The 16,209-nt window shown below is 43.6% G+C and overlaps 1 protein-coding gene across 1 annotated transcript in view; it reads left to right on the forward strand.

The window, feature by feature from the left end:
• Fsd1l (fibronectin type III and SPRY domain containing 1 like) overlaps nt 1–16,209 on the forward strand; it is a 76,298-nt gene that overhangs the window by 14,376 nt on the left and 45,713 nt on the right. Inside the window, exons 2-4 of the mRNA XM_059254359.1 lie at nt 12,084–12,179; nt 13,005–13,136; nt 15,124–15,225. Of these exons, the coding sequence (XP_059110342.1) occupies nt 12,084–12,179; nt 13,005–13,136; nt 15,124–15,225 (330 nt within the window). The remainder of the gene's footprint in view (nt 1–12,083; nt 12,180–13,004; nt 13,137–15,123; nt 15,226–16,209) is intronic.

Raw genomic sequence — 16,209 nt, forward strand, 5'->3', positions numbered from 1 at the left:
CAAGCCTAGCCAGTAAAGCCCGAGTGCCCTCTAGGCACTCGACCCGACTCCTGGCTGCCAGGAGTAAGTCATCTACGTACTGGAGCAAGGTCAGGGTTGGATGCTCGACTCGGAACCCGGCCAGATCTGCCTGCAGGGCCTCATCAAAGAGGGTTGGGCTATTTTTGAAGCCTCGAGGGAGCCGGGTCCAGGTCAGCTGTCCCGAGAGTCCCTGCTCTGGGTCTCCCCATTCAAAAGCAAACAGTAGTTGGCTTTTAGGGTGCAGTCTCAAGCAGAAGAAAGCATCTTTCAGATCTAATACCGTGTACCAGACGTGCGTCGGTGGGAGGGTACTCAGGAGGTTGTAAGGGTTAGGCACCATGGGGTGTATGTCCTCCACTCGCTTATTGACCTCTCTCAAATCCTGGACTGGCCTGTAGTCCCCTGTCCCTGGTTTCCTAACAGGCAAGAGAGGGGTGTTCCATGGGGACTGACAGGGCTTCAGCACCCCTTGGTCCAGGAGCCTCCAGATATGGGGTTGAATTCCCTCACGAGCTTCCCGTGACATGGGGTATTGTCGGATTGAAACGGGAGTCGCGGAGGCCTTTAATGAGATCATCAGCGGTGGCTGATCGCGTGCCAACCCCAGGCCCCCAGTCTCTGCCCAGGCGCGAGGAAACTCTCTCAACCAGTTCTGTAGCTCCTCAGGTGATTTCTCCGGGGGTTCTGACTCAAACAAACGGTATTCTTCCTCTAAATTGAGGGCAAGAATTTGTAGAGGGTCTCCTCTAGGACCCGTGACCCTCGGTCCCTTTTCATCAAAATAGATTTGCGCTTTTAATTTGGTTAATAGGTCCCGTCCTAACAGCGGATGGGGGCATTCAGGTATGTGCAGAAAGGAGTGAGTTACTTGCCCTGAAGCCAGTTGGACTTTTCTCTCGATAGTCCAATAATATCTCTTGTTTCCGGTTGCCCCCTGTACCAGTGCAGAATGCCGGCTAAGAGGCACTCCGGCATGGGTTAGGACTGAATGTTCGGCACCAGTATCAACCAGAAAGGTCACGGGCTGCCCCCCGATCTTGAGGGTTATCCTAGGCTCGGGGGGGGGGGGGGCTCCTGGCCTCGACCCCTCTAGTCCCCCAGACTAAGGAGGTCCACGGTCTTGGGCTTGGGCCGGCGGGGTCCTTGTGGCTTCTTGGGGCATTCTCGGGCCCAGTGTCCCTTCTCCTTGCAGCAAGCACATTGATCTTTATCTAGGGGTGGCCTCCTTCGTTCTCCCGACCTGTCTCCCTCTCTCCGCTGTCTCTGAGATACGACGGTGGTCAGAATTTCCTTTATCTCCCTATGCTGTCTCCTATCCTTTTCCTCTTGTTTCTGCCATCTCTTTTCCTCACGCTCTTCAGGAGTTTCTCTCTTATTGAATATCTTCTCTGCCTCCTTCATTAGGTCTGGCAACTCTAACGCCTGTAAACCTTCCAACCGCTGCAATTTGGCTCTGATGTCTGGACTAGACTGATATATAAATGACAGGATAACATCTGGAGCCTGACCTGGATCTTCCGGGTCATACGGAGTATATATCCTATAAGCTTCCTTCAATCTTTCTAGAAATGCAGCGGGTGTCTCTTCCTTTCCCTGTATCACATTCCTCACCTGAGCCAGATTGGTAGGCCTTCTAGCGGCCGCTCGGAGACCCGCTAAGAGCAACTGGCGATAGAGACGTAGATGCTCCCTACCTTCAGGTGTATTGAAGTCCCAGTTAGGGCGAATCAAGGGAAAAGCCGCATCGATGATGCTCGGGAGTTGAGTTGGCCTCCCGTCGCCGCCCGGAACCTGCTTCCGGGCCTCCAGGAAAACTCTCTGCTTTTCCTCTACTGTTAAGAGGGTCTGCAGGAGCTGCTGACAACCGTCCCAAGTCGGCCTGTCTGAAGCAGAGAAAGGCCAATACTGGAGTTGTTGGTTCGGCCCTTCTCCGAGTGGGTAATCTTGGGACTCAGTAGGGGGTCCCTCCCGGCAGCCGCGGAGGCGGCTGGCAATGGGGGACGACATCTCATCTTCCTTGTCTTCATCTGAGGTCCTGCTGGTTGAGGAAACCTTAGCATCTGCCAACGGCCGGATCGCGGCCGCTAATGCGGCCGCCGCCACCGCCGCCGCTGCCGCTGCCGCTGCTGCCGCCGCCGCTGCCACTGCTGCCGCCGCTGCTGCTGTCGCAGCCGCCGCTGCCGCCGTCGCTGCGGGAACCGCCTTCGGGGCGGCCGGAGCCACTTCCGCGGCGGCGGGAGCCGCCCCCGCCCCGCCGGGTCGCCGAGCGGGTCCAGCCTGACAGGGAGGGGGCTCCTCCACCAGGAGATCTACGAGAGGGGAGCTAGGGTCCGGGGGAAGGACAGGGAGCCTGGGAGTCTCCGTGTGAGGGAGCACAGGGAAAAGGGAAGAGCCCGGGTTGAGGGGCGCCGAGGGCCCAGAGACTGGAGGGGGCTGTGGAAGGAAAGGCCCGACCCATGGAAATGGATCCTCGACCAGAGATCTCCAGATGGCGATATACGGGGCCTGGTCGGGGTGTCCATGGGGATTAGGGGCAAAGACTTTGCCCTCCACCTGTGAGATAAGAGAGAGATTAAAGGATCCTTCTCGCAGCCAGCCAACATTCATCATGACCCATTCGGCCTTGCAGAGAGTGATCCATCTTTTCTTTTTAACAATGACACCTTCATTGTTTCCTCGGGCCTTAACATCGGACCAGTGGTCCGTGGTTAGGCTCAGTGGGGTGGTGACGGCCTGCCCCATGGTGGTCTCTAGATAAAGAAGTGTTAGGCAAGTAACAATAACCAAAAAGACAAGACCGACGACAGAAATTCGCGCTGCGCGGCTTCGGCGTAAAACCGAAAGCAGAAATTACCTAAACCTGTTACCTGAACCTGAAAACGGAGGAACCTCGATCTCCGTAGACGGGGAAACGGAGGAACCTCGATCTCCGTTCTCTTACCAGCACCACGTATCTTTCTGATACGGGAGTGGCCCCGAAAAACCGTGACCTGAACCTGAATTACACGGAGGAACCTCGATCTCCGTAACCGTACCTGAACCTGAATTACACGGAGGAACCTCGATCTCCGTAACCGTACCTGAACCTGAATTACACAGAGGAACCTCGATCTCCGTAGCCGTACCTGAACCTGAATTACGACCCCTGGAACGTCTTCCAGGGTTTCGGTGGGCGAAGTCCGAGCTCGTCAGCTCCTTCAGCCTCCACCGACTCAGCTGAATACCTGACCCTGAATTACACGGAGGAACCTCGATCTCCGTAGACGGGGAAACGGAGGAACCTCTATCTCCGTTCTCTTACCAGCACCACGTATCCTTCTGATACGGGTGTGGCCCCGAAAACCCTTGACCTGAACCTGAATTGCACGGAGGAACCTCGATCTCCGTAGACGGGGAAACGGAGGAACCTCTATCTCCGTTCTCTTACCAGCACCACGTATCCTTCTGATACCGGTGTGGCCCTGAAAACCCTTGACCTGAATTACCTGACCTGAATTAGGTGCCTGACGAAAACAGAAGACAAATAGACAGACTGAGACAAGACAGACAATGGCCGGCCAGCTTACCTCCTGACAGTGGGTCGGTGGTTCCGAGGTGGGGAGTCTCTATTCCCGGCCAACGCACCAAATGAAAGACTCCCTGATGGCAGTCTTCCCTCAGGAGAGACCCTTGCCCAAGGAACACACCGAAACCACGAATCAGATGCAAACAGCAAGAGGCTTTATTCCGGAACACGGGTACCCGGGGCGGCACAGTCTCTCAAGAAGCTCAAGTGACTGGCGCGCGCACAGGCTGGAACAGAGGGTTTTTATAGGGTCGGGCACGGGTACAGAAACAAGAAGCCTGGTTACCGGGTTCTGATTGGGTGATGCAAATGAGGCCAGCTCTGATTGGATGAGGCCAGGTTCAAACCCAGGTCAGCTCGTGGTTTCTCCCCGAGCTTCTGTCTAGGGTACAGGGGGTTTTCCCGACCTTTTTCTGACCTTTTAGTTCCTCGCTCTGGGGCTAGGTGGCTGACTGAACTCCTCGGTACCTCTCAGGCCTTTCTTTCCAAAAGCAACTGAGCTAAGCTATGTTAGGCAGGGAGGCTGGGTGTCTTTCATATATACCTCTTCCTGGCCCTGTCACCTAGAGAAAACTGTTGTCTGATATACACACTAAGGTTAAGTTTCCAAAGTCAGCTCACATTATTATTGTTTACGGATTTTTAAAGTACATTTTGGAGATGGTTGTAGTTTATCATAAATATTTTGATTTTCTGTCCTCCTGAGCTCCAGATTCTTCTGTGGTTCAGTTGTTTCCACCCTGGTTTTAGCAAGTCTCATTCTTGGAATAGAATGGGTGAAACCCTGGTGCCCTTTATAATTTAGTTCTCAATACTTCCTGTGGAACTTGGACTCATTTATCACACTAAGTATAAACTGTTGGCCAGAGTACTTTGCAGTCCCCCAGTTTCTCCATAATGACAGATTAAAGGGCAGGTGGATTCAGAAACTCTGGGCCCTTTATCTTGGCAGTCTGTCCTTGGGAAACTTTCAGGATATTAAATATAGAAGCAGCCACTGGATGTAGGTTTTATAATGACAATTAGGGTAGTCACCAATCTGAGTATAGGGGAAGGCTAGCTCAGGCACCCTCAATTGCTAGGAGTGGACATTCTTGTGAGTTCCTGGGGATTTCCCTAGTACCAGGTTTCTTCCTAACCCAACACTGGCTCACTCTGTCAAGATATCTTTCATTTCTCTCCCTCGCTGTTCCTCCCCAAACTCGGCCCTCTAGATACCTCGTATTCCCACCCCCATCTCCTCCCCTCTACTCCCCCTCCCAGTTTACCCAGGAGATCTTAACCCTTTCCCCTCCTGGGGTGATTCTTGCATGTCCCTCTTAGGGTCCTCCTTTTTACCTAGCTTCTCTGGTGACTGATGGAAGCAGATGCAGAGACCCACAGCCAAGCACTTGGCCAAGCTCCTGAAGCTCAGTTGAAGAGATGGAGAAGGGACTGTGGGAGCAAGGGATCATGATGGGGAAAACCACAGAGACAGCTGACCTGAGCTAGTGGGAGCTCATGGACTTTGGACTGACACCTGGGGAACCTGCATGAGACCAAACTAGGCCCTCTGGATGTGGGTAACAGTTGTGTGGCTTGATCTGTTTATGGGGCGCCTAGCAGTGGACCAGGACTTATCCCAGGTGCATGAACTGGCTTTTTGGAGCCCATTCCCTGTGGTGGGATACCTTGCTCAGCCTTGATGCAGGGGGAGGGGCTAGGCCCTGCCTCAATTTGGTATGCCAGACTTTGTTGACTACCCAAGGAAGGCCTTACCCTGTAGCTGAATGTTTTCCTGTGTCCTGCCTGGTCCGCAGCCACTCAGACCCAAGTAAGCACACAGAGGCTTATATTAATTAAAAGTGCTTGGCCATTAGCTCAGGCCTACCACTGACTAGCTCTTACACTTAAACTCAGCCCATTTCTGTTAATCTATATGTTGGCATGTGTGCCATTACTTGTTGCTCTCTGGATGTCAGGGTGGTGTCTCCTGACTCAGCCTTCCTCTTCCCAGAATTCTCCCTGTCTGCTTGTCCTGCCTGTACTTCCTGCCTGGCTACTGGCCAATCAGCATTTTATTTATCAACCAATCAGAGCAACACATATTTACAGCATACAAAACATCCCACAGCATTACCCCCTCTGTGGAGTGGATGGGGGTTGTGATGGGGGAGGTTGGGGAGAAGAGGGGAGGAAGAGGAGACTAGAGTTGGTATGTAAAATGAAAAAATTTTTTAATTAAAAATATATATAGAAGCATCACTATATCTGCATTAGCTGCCAATGTCACATTGGTTTCTTTGGGTTTCTGTTACTGAATAGGTATTTGCTGCAGTTTATAATGTTCTCAGTAACTATATTAGATTCCTTTCCTGTTGCTGTGATAAAAATACCTTGACAAAAGCAACTGAAGACAGGGTTTATTTAACCCACAATCCCAGGCTTTATAGTCCGTCATATGGGGAGTAAAGGTGGCAGGAACTGGAAGCAGCTGTCACATGATATAATCATAGGCAGAGAACAGTGAATTAGTGCATCATATATCCTAATGCTCAGCTTGTTTTCTCTCCTCCTAACCCTGCACAGGGAATGGTACCGCCCAAACTGGGTAAGTCCCCCCACCTCAATTAAGATGACCAATATAATCCTCCTTAGACATGCCCACAGGCCAGTATAATCTAAGACCTTCATTCAGATCCCTTTCCAGATGATTCTAGATTGTGTGAATTTGACAATTAGAATTAACCATCACAGGGCTGGAGAAATGTCTTGGTGGTTAAGAACACTTAGTGCTCTTGCAGAGGGCTACAATTTGGTTTCTAGCACCCACATGGTAGCTTACAACTGTAACTCCAGTTCCAAGGGATCCCAACAGTCTTTCCTGGCCTCCATAGACATGTGGCCTGTATGATCAGGCAAAACACTCAAATACATAAAAATAAATCTTAAAAAAAAAAACCAAACCTGTCACAGTAGTCTTGAAAATAAATGTGATGTTACATCCAAGAGCTCCAATGCCCTATAGAGCTGACTTGTCTGGTCTCACACATCAGTGTGTTTCATAGCCAAGGCTGATAGCTCTTGCCACCTAGTCTGGCCTTAGGTCATTACAGCATCACCAGTAGCTAAAGCTGCTCCTCTTCTTCCCACTGTCCTGGTGTCCAGGTTATATTGAAATGTGAGCCTGAGAGGTTCCACCTGATCAAAGGATGAGGCTGTTTTCCAGAAAGACGGTGCCAGCCTTTAATGACCATTCTTCCCAACTGTTTCCTGGTAAAAAGTATAGTATTTTTAGGTACTGCTTGCCATCTAGCACTGCAATGGTAGAGCTTCTTTCTGCTATAGCCCTTCCTGGACCAATACAGTTTGAAAAGGGTCATTGGTTCTTATTTTGATAATAGCAAGAATTTCTAATGAATTAAATGGAAATGTAAAAATAAGATTAATTGTAATCTAAAGATTCTGTTTTTGGAAGTATTGAACACTATCATACAAAATAGACATTGTCCTGGTGGGGCTTTGAGTTTGATAACTCACATGACAGCTGTCCCTGGGTACAGTTTTATTTTTTGTCAGTTTCCATTTTTACTCTGATCTCCTAAAACCCCTCTATAATGAAAAATATTGGTGAGCAGTGTACGTTTTACTGGCAGAGTCCCTTTATTTTTTCCCCTTGGTTGTGGTGGCTTCTAAGATTCTTCTAGGATCCGAGAGGAATGCTGCATCCATACCATTTTCTTTGAGAGTTGAGAACTTTATAATGTTTTCCATCTTCTAGTGTAATAATTATACAAATGAAAACTTAGAAATTAGTGAAACTCTGAAACTCTAGTAAAGGAACTTGGTTTGACCATTTCTACTTATATTTATATAAGGTACTTAGAATTCAAGAATCTGGCATAATATAAGCAACATAAGAATGTCTACTTTTCTAAGAAAAAAGTTGAGAAAACATTTAGATTATTTCAAATTACAAATTTGTTGAATCAGTAGTTGAACTCTTTCTCCTCTGAGGAAGTTGCGGCCTGCCTGTAAGGTAGCGATCTCTGTAAGGTTGTATTGCCTAGCTTCTGGACATATGAGGCTGAGTGAATTGAGATATGCTGAGAGCTGAAAGTACACATTGGACTTTCAAGATGTAGAGACGCTATTTACATTTTTTAAATTAGGTTTATTCATTTTCTTCTGTTTGAGTATTTTGCCTGCATATATGTACAGCACCACATGCTTGCTTGGTGCCTGCTGAGGTCAGAAGAAGGCATCAGATCCCTTGGAACTGGAGTTACAACTGGAGATAGTTGTGAACCACTGTGTGTGTGCTCAGAATTGAACCTTGAAAGAGCAGCAGGTTCACTTAACTGTTGGGTCAACTCTCCAGCCCCTAGTAATGTTCTCCTAAAACAGGATCGTCTGAAATTGTTAAATCCTATAGGTTTTTTTAAATTGGTGTCTTACTGTGTTATTCTGTTATCAGGCTGGCCTTGAATTCTTGGATTCAAGCAATCCTTCTGCCTCTGCTTCCCATGTAGCAGAGACTACAGGTGTGTGTTACCATGCCTAGTTATATAATGAATGCTTACTATAAGTTGAAAGGATAACATTTTAGATAGCTGAGGTGAAGTAGAATATGGAAATGAATGTCACCTGTTTCTCTTACTCTTTTGGTGTGGCTACTATTGGCTCACACTGTATCTCTGTTTGCCTGCTGCTCTAAGGAGGAGAATGCTATAGCCAGTAAAGACTGCACCCTGACTTCTAACTCCAGTAGTAGACAAGAGCCTGTTCATTTGTAGCGGGTGGGTAACTCTTAATGATTTAGAGGATTTATTATGAAGACATGATAAAATTAGAGTATTTAGGTATGTTTGACTGTACTTAGTAAAAAACAAGAACTTAACAAAAGCAAGCCTTTCATTGAAAAAAGCCCAAGGATCTCATAGCTTATATAGCCAAGGCAATCTGCATCTGTCCCCAGAGTTCTTGCTACAAAACTTCAAAATTTGCTCCTAAAGTTAAGTGAAAGTGGGGAAGCATTTGAGTTTTAGTGTCCTCTCTGAGATATTTGCTCCTTTTGTGTACTATTGTGTACATTTTTTTTTTCAGGGATGGTCTGTATGTCAAGTGTGTTGCTGATTGGTTAATAAATAAATCACTGATTGGCTAGTGGTCAGGCAGGAAGTATAGGCGGGACAAGGAGGAGAATAAACCTGGGAAGTGGAAGGCTGAGTCAGAGAGACACTGCCAGCTGCCAAGATGACATACAGCATGTGAAGATGCTGGTAAGCCACGAGCCACGTGGCAAGATATAGATTTATAGAAATGGATTAATTTAAGCTGTAAGAACAGTTAGCAAGAAGCCTGCCATGGCCATACAGTTTGTAACCAATATAAGTCTCTGTGTTTACTTGGTCGGGTCTGAGCAACTGTGGGACTGGTGGGTGAGAGAGATTTGTCCTGACTGTGGGCCAGGCAGGAAAACTCTAGCTACAGGTTTTTACTGAGCACACACAGATGGTGATTATTGAAACTTTGATGTTGGGCTGCATCCCTCGGGGACCTGGCGCCTGTTTTCCATAGACTAAGGTAGCCTCTTGAAGACTCCTCTACCTCTGTTGTGGTGCAGTGTCAGTGTCTTTAAATGACCCTACAGTTGGCTCCATGTGCTTGACAGTGAACAGAGCTTAAGTTCAATATGAGTCTCTGCTACGGGATTTCCCGAAATTGTCTTTGCCAATGAAAACCTAACACACCAACTATTAAAGGATATTTTTTCATCATATAGGTGTACCAAATGACACAAATTAATCAGGTTTAGAGATAGTATTCCAAAATGATTGTGAGCATGGGCTTTGGACTGCAACTGATTCCGACTGTATCTCTCCAGCAGTGTAACTTGGGCAGCTAGTTAAGTCTTCACTTCCTTCTCTGTACAGAAGAACTCTATGGATGTTCTTGTATATGGATGAACTCAGCTTCCCCTTGCTGCAGGGCTAATCTGCTGTAACCTAGAAGAGGGTCACTTGAGCTCATGGTTTTGTGGGTTTCAGTTCCTGGCTGTCTTGGGCCTTTTTGCCTTTGGACCTATGGAGAGGACAGCACATCATGTGATGGAGCAAAACTCACCTCATAGCTGAGGAGCGAAGGAGTGAGAGGAAGAACATACCCCTGTGATTTACTAGTCTCTATGTAAACGTAACCAACCGTCTTATTAAATAAGAGATACAGAGCCGATTCAGAGAAGAAAGCCAAGAGGTCAGAGCTAAGAGCCTTACCCTTCCTGCTTCAGCCAAGAGAGCTCTCCGAAAAAGGCTACTTCCTGTCTGTTCGTCTTTATATAGACTGTCTGTTCTGCCTTCTTATTGGTTGTAAACCCAAACACATGACTGCTTCATCACTGCCTGTATGTACAGCCCTCCAGGTCCTCTATGTTATTAAGATTAAAGGCATGTGTCTCCAATGTTGGCTGTATCCTTTTACACACAGAGATCTACCTAGCTCTGTCTACCAAGTGCTGGGATTAAAGGTGTGCGGCACAACCGCCACGCTCTTGCTATGGCTGTAATAGCTCTGACCCCCGGGCAACTTTATTTATTAACATACAATTAAAATCACATTTCAGTACAAATAAAATACCACCATATCTCTACCTAATGATTCCACTACCTTTTAGTAATGCCACTCCAGGGAACAACTTTTAAGACAAGGGTATCTAAGGAACATTGCCACACTAAGCTACAACACTTGCCCTTGTGAGGATGAGAGTTAGGCAGCAGCAGTCCATTAACTAGAAAGAACCAGGTCATATTAATTGGCACCTCCTGTAAACAGCCAGAGGATGATGTAGTACTGTTCTTACTATTGCATTGTGTTGCTTTAAGTACCTAGAGAGCCTGACTCTGGCTCGTACATGGAAGTCTTGGATTTCCTTTTTATATCTCTTTAGAAGCACTGTGGCCCCTCTGACTGTGCTTGCCCCACCTCAGAGTCCTGGCTGCATCCTGCCATCTGTATACATAGTTCTGGGAAGAGCATGGACAGGTTAAACAGCTAACTCTTGGTGCCCATAGACCTTTTCTAGCACAACTTAATTGTATTGTTTTAAAATACCACAAATATGAGGATGGGAAGAAATGGTGTCAGTAAATGAAGAAAGTAGAGAGCCCCGAGGTTGAGCCAAAGGATGATAATGCCTCCTTATCGCCAGGGATTGTGAGAATTAAATAAGATCTGTTGTAACTGTTCTTAATTTTCATTAATGCTACATGGATTGTCCTCTTATTTTATTTCCTGGGAACTGTATATATAACCCTTTTATCAATGACCAACTATATGTTGAAGGGAACCTTGGTTCTATGAAATTTTATCAGCTTTACTAGTAGTTAAGCGTAGATACTTACAGAAAGCATCTCATACTTCTGGGAAATGTTATACAGGAAAAGTACTTGCATTTGATTTTTACTGAATTTTTTCTCATTATTATTAGTGAAGTTATTAAGCAATTAGAGCTGTAATGTCCACTGTGGCAGTACAGCTCACACATAGCTCTATATATTGAAATTAACTGAATGGGAAGATATCATCAAAGTACATTACATACATGTCTGAAAATGACACGTTGAAGCCCATTATTTTGTATAATTAATGTATTCCAATAAGAAAAATCTAAAATATGAACAATAAATGTAGTTTCAGTTGTGGTCCCACATTTCTGTACAGTGATTATTAGTTCTAGGTGGTAAGTAGCTGTTTTGGAGAGAGCTTCATGTGGCCAGTGGTCACATATACAGAACATACTTGTCTTAGAAAATTTTATTAATAGAACTGAACTAGTGTATGAGGAAATTAAAGAGCCACACATTTTATTTGACTTGGAATCATTGTCAAAGTCTAGGGTGTTTGCTACTAGAATAGTTTACCCTGGTTTTGTAGTGGTCAGGTAACTAATACTATTCTAGTTGCAGATTTGCAATGTAGCTCTTCATATTTCTAAAATTTGTCTTTTTAGTTTTTGTGAATAAATATGTTGGATTTTTTTATTCTTCATGCTTAAGCGTTATGGCTTTATGTGGTCTAAAATAATACTGTGGATATGAAATAGAGCTAGGTGTGGTGGCACATGCCTTTAATCTTAGCGCTTGAGAATCAGAGGGCGAGGTAGGCATATTTCTTTGAGTTCGAGACTGTCCCGGTCTACATAATGAGTTCCAGGTCAGCCAGGGCTACATAGTGAGACATTATCTTAAAGGGGAGAAAAAGGTATACAATAGCATTGATAATTTTCAGTCTGAAATGTCTTGAGGTGATTGCATAGTGTACTAGGAATTAGTTTAAAACAGGACAAGTACATAGCCCACTGTGTGTAATCATAGGCTTCGGGGAAATTTGAACAAAGAGCAGCTTTATGTTGTTCCCATTTATTATATGATGCACTCTTATGTAGATGTTCTTAGGAATGGTTGTTAGGAGATTCAAGTACGTCTTCTATGAGATGATAATGTTTTGTTTTAAATCCTAGGAAGCTCTACAAAGAATCATTTCAACTCTGGCAAGTAAGAACGATGAGATTCAGATCTTTATTGATACACTAAATCACACACTCAAAGGAGTTCAGGTATGAATATTTCTATCAAAAATTGTATAGATGAATGATTGCTAGTAAAATGTGAAGTATAACTAACACTGCATCAACTTAGGAGTATAATGTAATGCAGCTGGGAATAGGGTCTTCAAAGGACAGAAGAGTAAAATCACTTCCTGTGTCATCCCTGTGTTCTGCTCAGGGAAAGCAAGTGGTAAGGGGCAAGGACAACTGTTTACGTGTGTTTGCAAGCAAGTGTTGAAGTCTTATTCTTTCTGTCTGATGGTTTCCTTTACTAATTCCAATTAAGAGCAAGTGGTGCCTCTTCAAAGTTGTGGAAAACACACCATTTCTTGACCATACATAATGAGGGGGTGCTGATAATAGGACTTGGTGGAAGAAGTAGACAAAAGGAGGATGTAGAGGGATGCAGCGGCTCAGTACTCAGGTAGGGGAGAGGGATGCTTAGGAAATGGCGCAGGGTGGAGCAAATAATCTTTTATGATGACCTGAGGTCATACATTAAAGTTTATTATTTTTTTATTAGACCAGTGGATTGTGACCCCATGGGGATTGAATGACCCTTTCACAGGGGTTACATATTAGATATCCTGTATTACAATTCATAACAGTAGCAAAATTAACATTATGAAGTAGCAATGAAAATAATGTTATGGTTGTGGGTCACCACAGCACGAGGAACTGTATTAAAGGTCTCGGCATTAGGAAGATTGAGAACCACTGTTGTAGAGTAAGGTAGTTTATGATAGGAATTTATTCTTCCCTTTGCTTGTGCCTTTTTGTTTTTAAGTGTTGTATAGCTCTTTAGTAAAATCTTTATTTTGTTCTTTTAAATAGGAAAATTCTTCTAACATACTTTCAGAGTTAGATGAAGAATTTGATAGTTTGTACTCTATATTAGATGACGTAAAAGAAAGCATGATCACCAGCATCAAGCAGGAACAAGCCCGTAAATCACAGGAGTTACAGGTGAGGTGTGCAGCTTCTGAAACATGGTGTTCTACTTAATGCTGGACTTCTTTAGACACAACAAAGTATAACCATATCTTTGTCTTGCCAGAGTGATTTTTAACTTGGCTTGGATCATAAATACCTTTAATATTTTTTAAAATTGTGGTTAAAAATAACAGAATTTACTGTCCGCTGTTTTAAGATACAGCTTTTTGATTTATACTGTTGTTTAGCAAAACTCAGGATCTTTTCCATTTCATTACAAAGCTGAAATTCTTCACCTCTGAAGTAACAATTCCTCACTTCCCCTCCATTAGCTCCTGGCAGTTGTGCCGTTTGTTCCATTATTTTGATTACTTAGATGTCTCATGACAGTAGAATTGTACAGCGTTTGTCCTTTTGTGACCATGCAACTTCAGCATAGTGTTCCCAAAGTTTGTCCATGCTCTAGCATATGCCAAGATTTCCTTGTGGCTGAATAGCATTTCTTTATATACTATGTCATCTTCAACTGTTCGTCTGTCTATGGACCCTGAGCTGTTTATACCTTTGACTTGTAAGCAGTGCTGCAGTGAGTGTGGACAGGACACTCTTTTGGCTGTGTACCCAGAAGTCAGTGTGCTGATGATGTGGCAGCCACCCTTTAGTTTTTTGAGGTGCCACATGCTCTGTTCCTCATTGCCTGCACTCTGATATTCCCACCAGCTGTGCAGTGATTCTAGCTGCTCCATTCTAATTAGCATGTGTCTCCTGATGTTTTGTTTTGGTGGTAGATATCATAAAAGGCTATAAATCAATTTGGTTTGTTTGCTTGCTTGCTTTTATGAGACAGGGTCTAACTATGTAGATCTGGATGTCCTGGATCTCACTTGTAGACCAGGCTGGCCTCAAACTCATAGAGATCCATCTATCTTTGCCTCTTGAGTTCTAGTATTAAAGGCTTTCACTGCAAGGCCTGGCTATGAATCAGTATTTTTGTTACAGTTTTGATTTCCATTTCCCTAGTGATTAGAGAGAGATGAACAGTTTTTGTATGCTTGTTAATGTCTATGTATTTTTCTTGAAGAAATTTTATTCATTTTTCCTGTTTACTAAGTAATTTATTTATTGTTTTAAAGTTACAGGCTTTCTTTATGTATTCTTGCTATACTTTTATTTTTTTAATTTTGTTTTCAGCATGGCTGTGCTGGGTTTTGAATGCAGCCAGAATTGTGTATGTGTTAGGCACATGCTCTGTGTAGCTGCATACCTAACCTTGGAGCTCTGGATGTTAACCCATGGCCTATAGGATTTGGAAATATTTTCTTGTAGTCTGTATTTTGCCTTTTCACTCTAGGTTCTTTTCATTGTTCTGTAACTATAAATTACAATTTTAAATAGTTTTTCATACTTGAATCATGCGTAAGTGGACTCAGACTGTGCTAACTTAAATAGTTAAACATTATTGAGAAATTCAGTCTTCATTATTACAAAGATTGATTTCTGCAGGTAGATTATTCTGATATTCTAGTTTATTACGGACAGTTTTCTGACTACTCTAAGAAACTTTAAGTTAATTTCAATCCCACTTATTTATACTCGCTTTATTTGTCCTTTTGTTTTAAATTATATACTCAGTATTTTTATCTGCATGTAATTAAGCTTTTACAAATATTTGTGTCTGAGAGGGGGTGGTATGTGAGTGTGGGTCAGATGACAACTTTTTCAAGTCAGTTTTTAACCTTCCACCATGGACAGATTTTTATCATCAGACTTAGACTACAGATGCTTCTATCCACCAAGCCATCTTGTCAGTCCCAGCTAGGCTGTTTTGGATAAATTATAGGAAAAGAGGCAATTTTGTCATGTATAACTGATGGTAATTATCTTTCTTCAGTAGCTTTGTGACATATGCCTATTTTTTCCATCATTACCGTTAAAATCTCTTTAAATTTATTCTGGTATCATTTGAGATTGGCAGTAGGCAAGTTCATTTTAATGATCTGGGTGTTGTGCTTCCTTCTAGAGTCAGCTTAGTCAATGTAACAACGCCCTGGAAAACTCAGAAGAACTACTAGAATTTGCAACAAGATCATTAGATATAAAGGAACCTGAAGAGTTCTCAAAGGTAAATAAAATGAAAAGGAAGTAAACAGACAAATAAAAAACCTTATCCTAGTATACTGTAGGAGTATTTAAAGAAGTGTTTTGTCATTTCTGATATTGAAAAGGTCTTGGGGTTTTTGCTAAATAAAATACAAGGTGTTCACTGATTTCAAAGCATGTATTTTTTTAGAGTCTGTATCTTTGGGATCAGGAATTGATTATTTTAGTTCTCTTTTTCTGTAATGCTCAATTTAAATGAGCCCTGTTTCTTTTTTCAGTCATATGCCTATTAGCAATTTGTTTGAAAGGTTTTTTAGTACTTGAGCCAGGTCATAATTGTCTCTAGGCCTACTTCAGAGGCTTAGTTACTGACAGAATGGTGTGGATAACTTGGATGGACAATTGGTAGATGAGTGGTGAGCTGTTAGAAAGCTGGGAAAAGCAATTCTTTTCATCACACTATTTTTAAATATCCCATATTAAAGTCTTTAAGTTGGGCTAATATAATTGGAAACAACAACAGCAAAATAGCCTTGGCTAAACCCCACAAATGATTCTTTTCATACTTCTTTGTCTTCAAGACTGTTTAAGTTGTTGTGTTCCTGTTCCTAGCATGAGATCTGGATTTGAAGGGCCTCTATTTATCAGTATTCTATGACCTGAAGTGAACAAGTAAAATGGTACGAATATGATAGGATTTTAGAACATACTTCACCTTATTTTTTGAATATTAGAAGTTTGGTTGATAGTAAATATATGCAAGAAGTTCAGATGAGATCTGGATTGTTAGGTAAATAGCCAGGACTCTACCGACTCTGGTTTCTCCTGTCACTAGTACTTGGCTTGCAGAACAATGCTTAGATCCTTTGTCAAAAAAATTTCTCACCCTGAATTCAAACCTTGAACTCTTCCAATGAAAAGAACTGGCCAGAACAATTTCCAAGTCAGTATATTATTATCCACTTCCTTCCAACCACTTGTCAGATTAAAAGGGAAAAATGGTTTC

Source organism: Peromyscus eremicus, chromosome 2 (genome assembly GCF_949786415.1).
Source record: "Peromyscus eremicus chromosome 2, PerEre_H2_v1, whole genome shotgun sequence".
NCBI lineage: Eukaryota > Metazoa > Chordata > Mammalia > Rodentia > Cricetidae > Peromyscus > Peromyscus eremicus.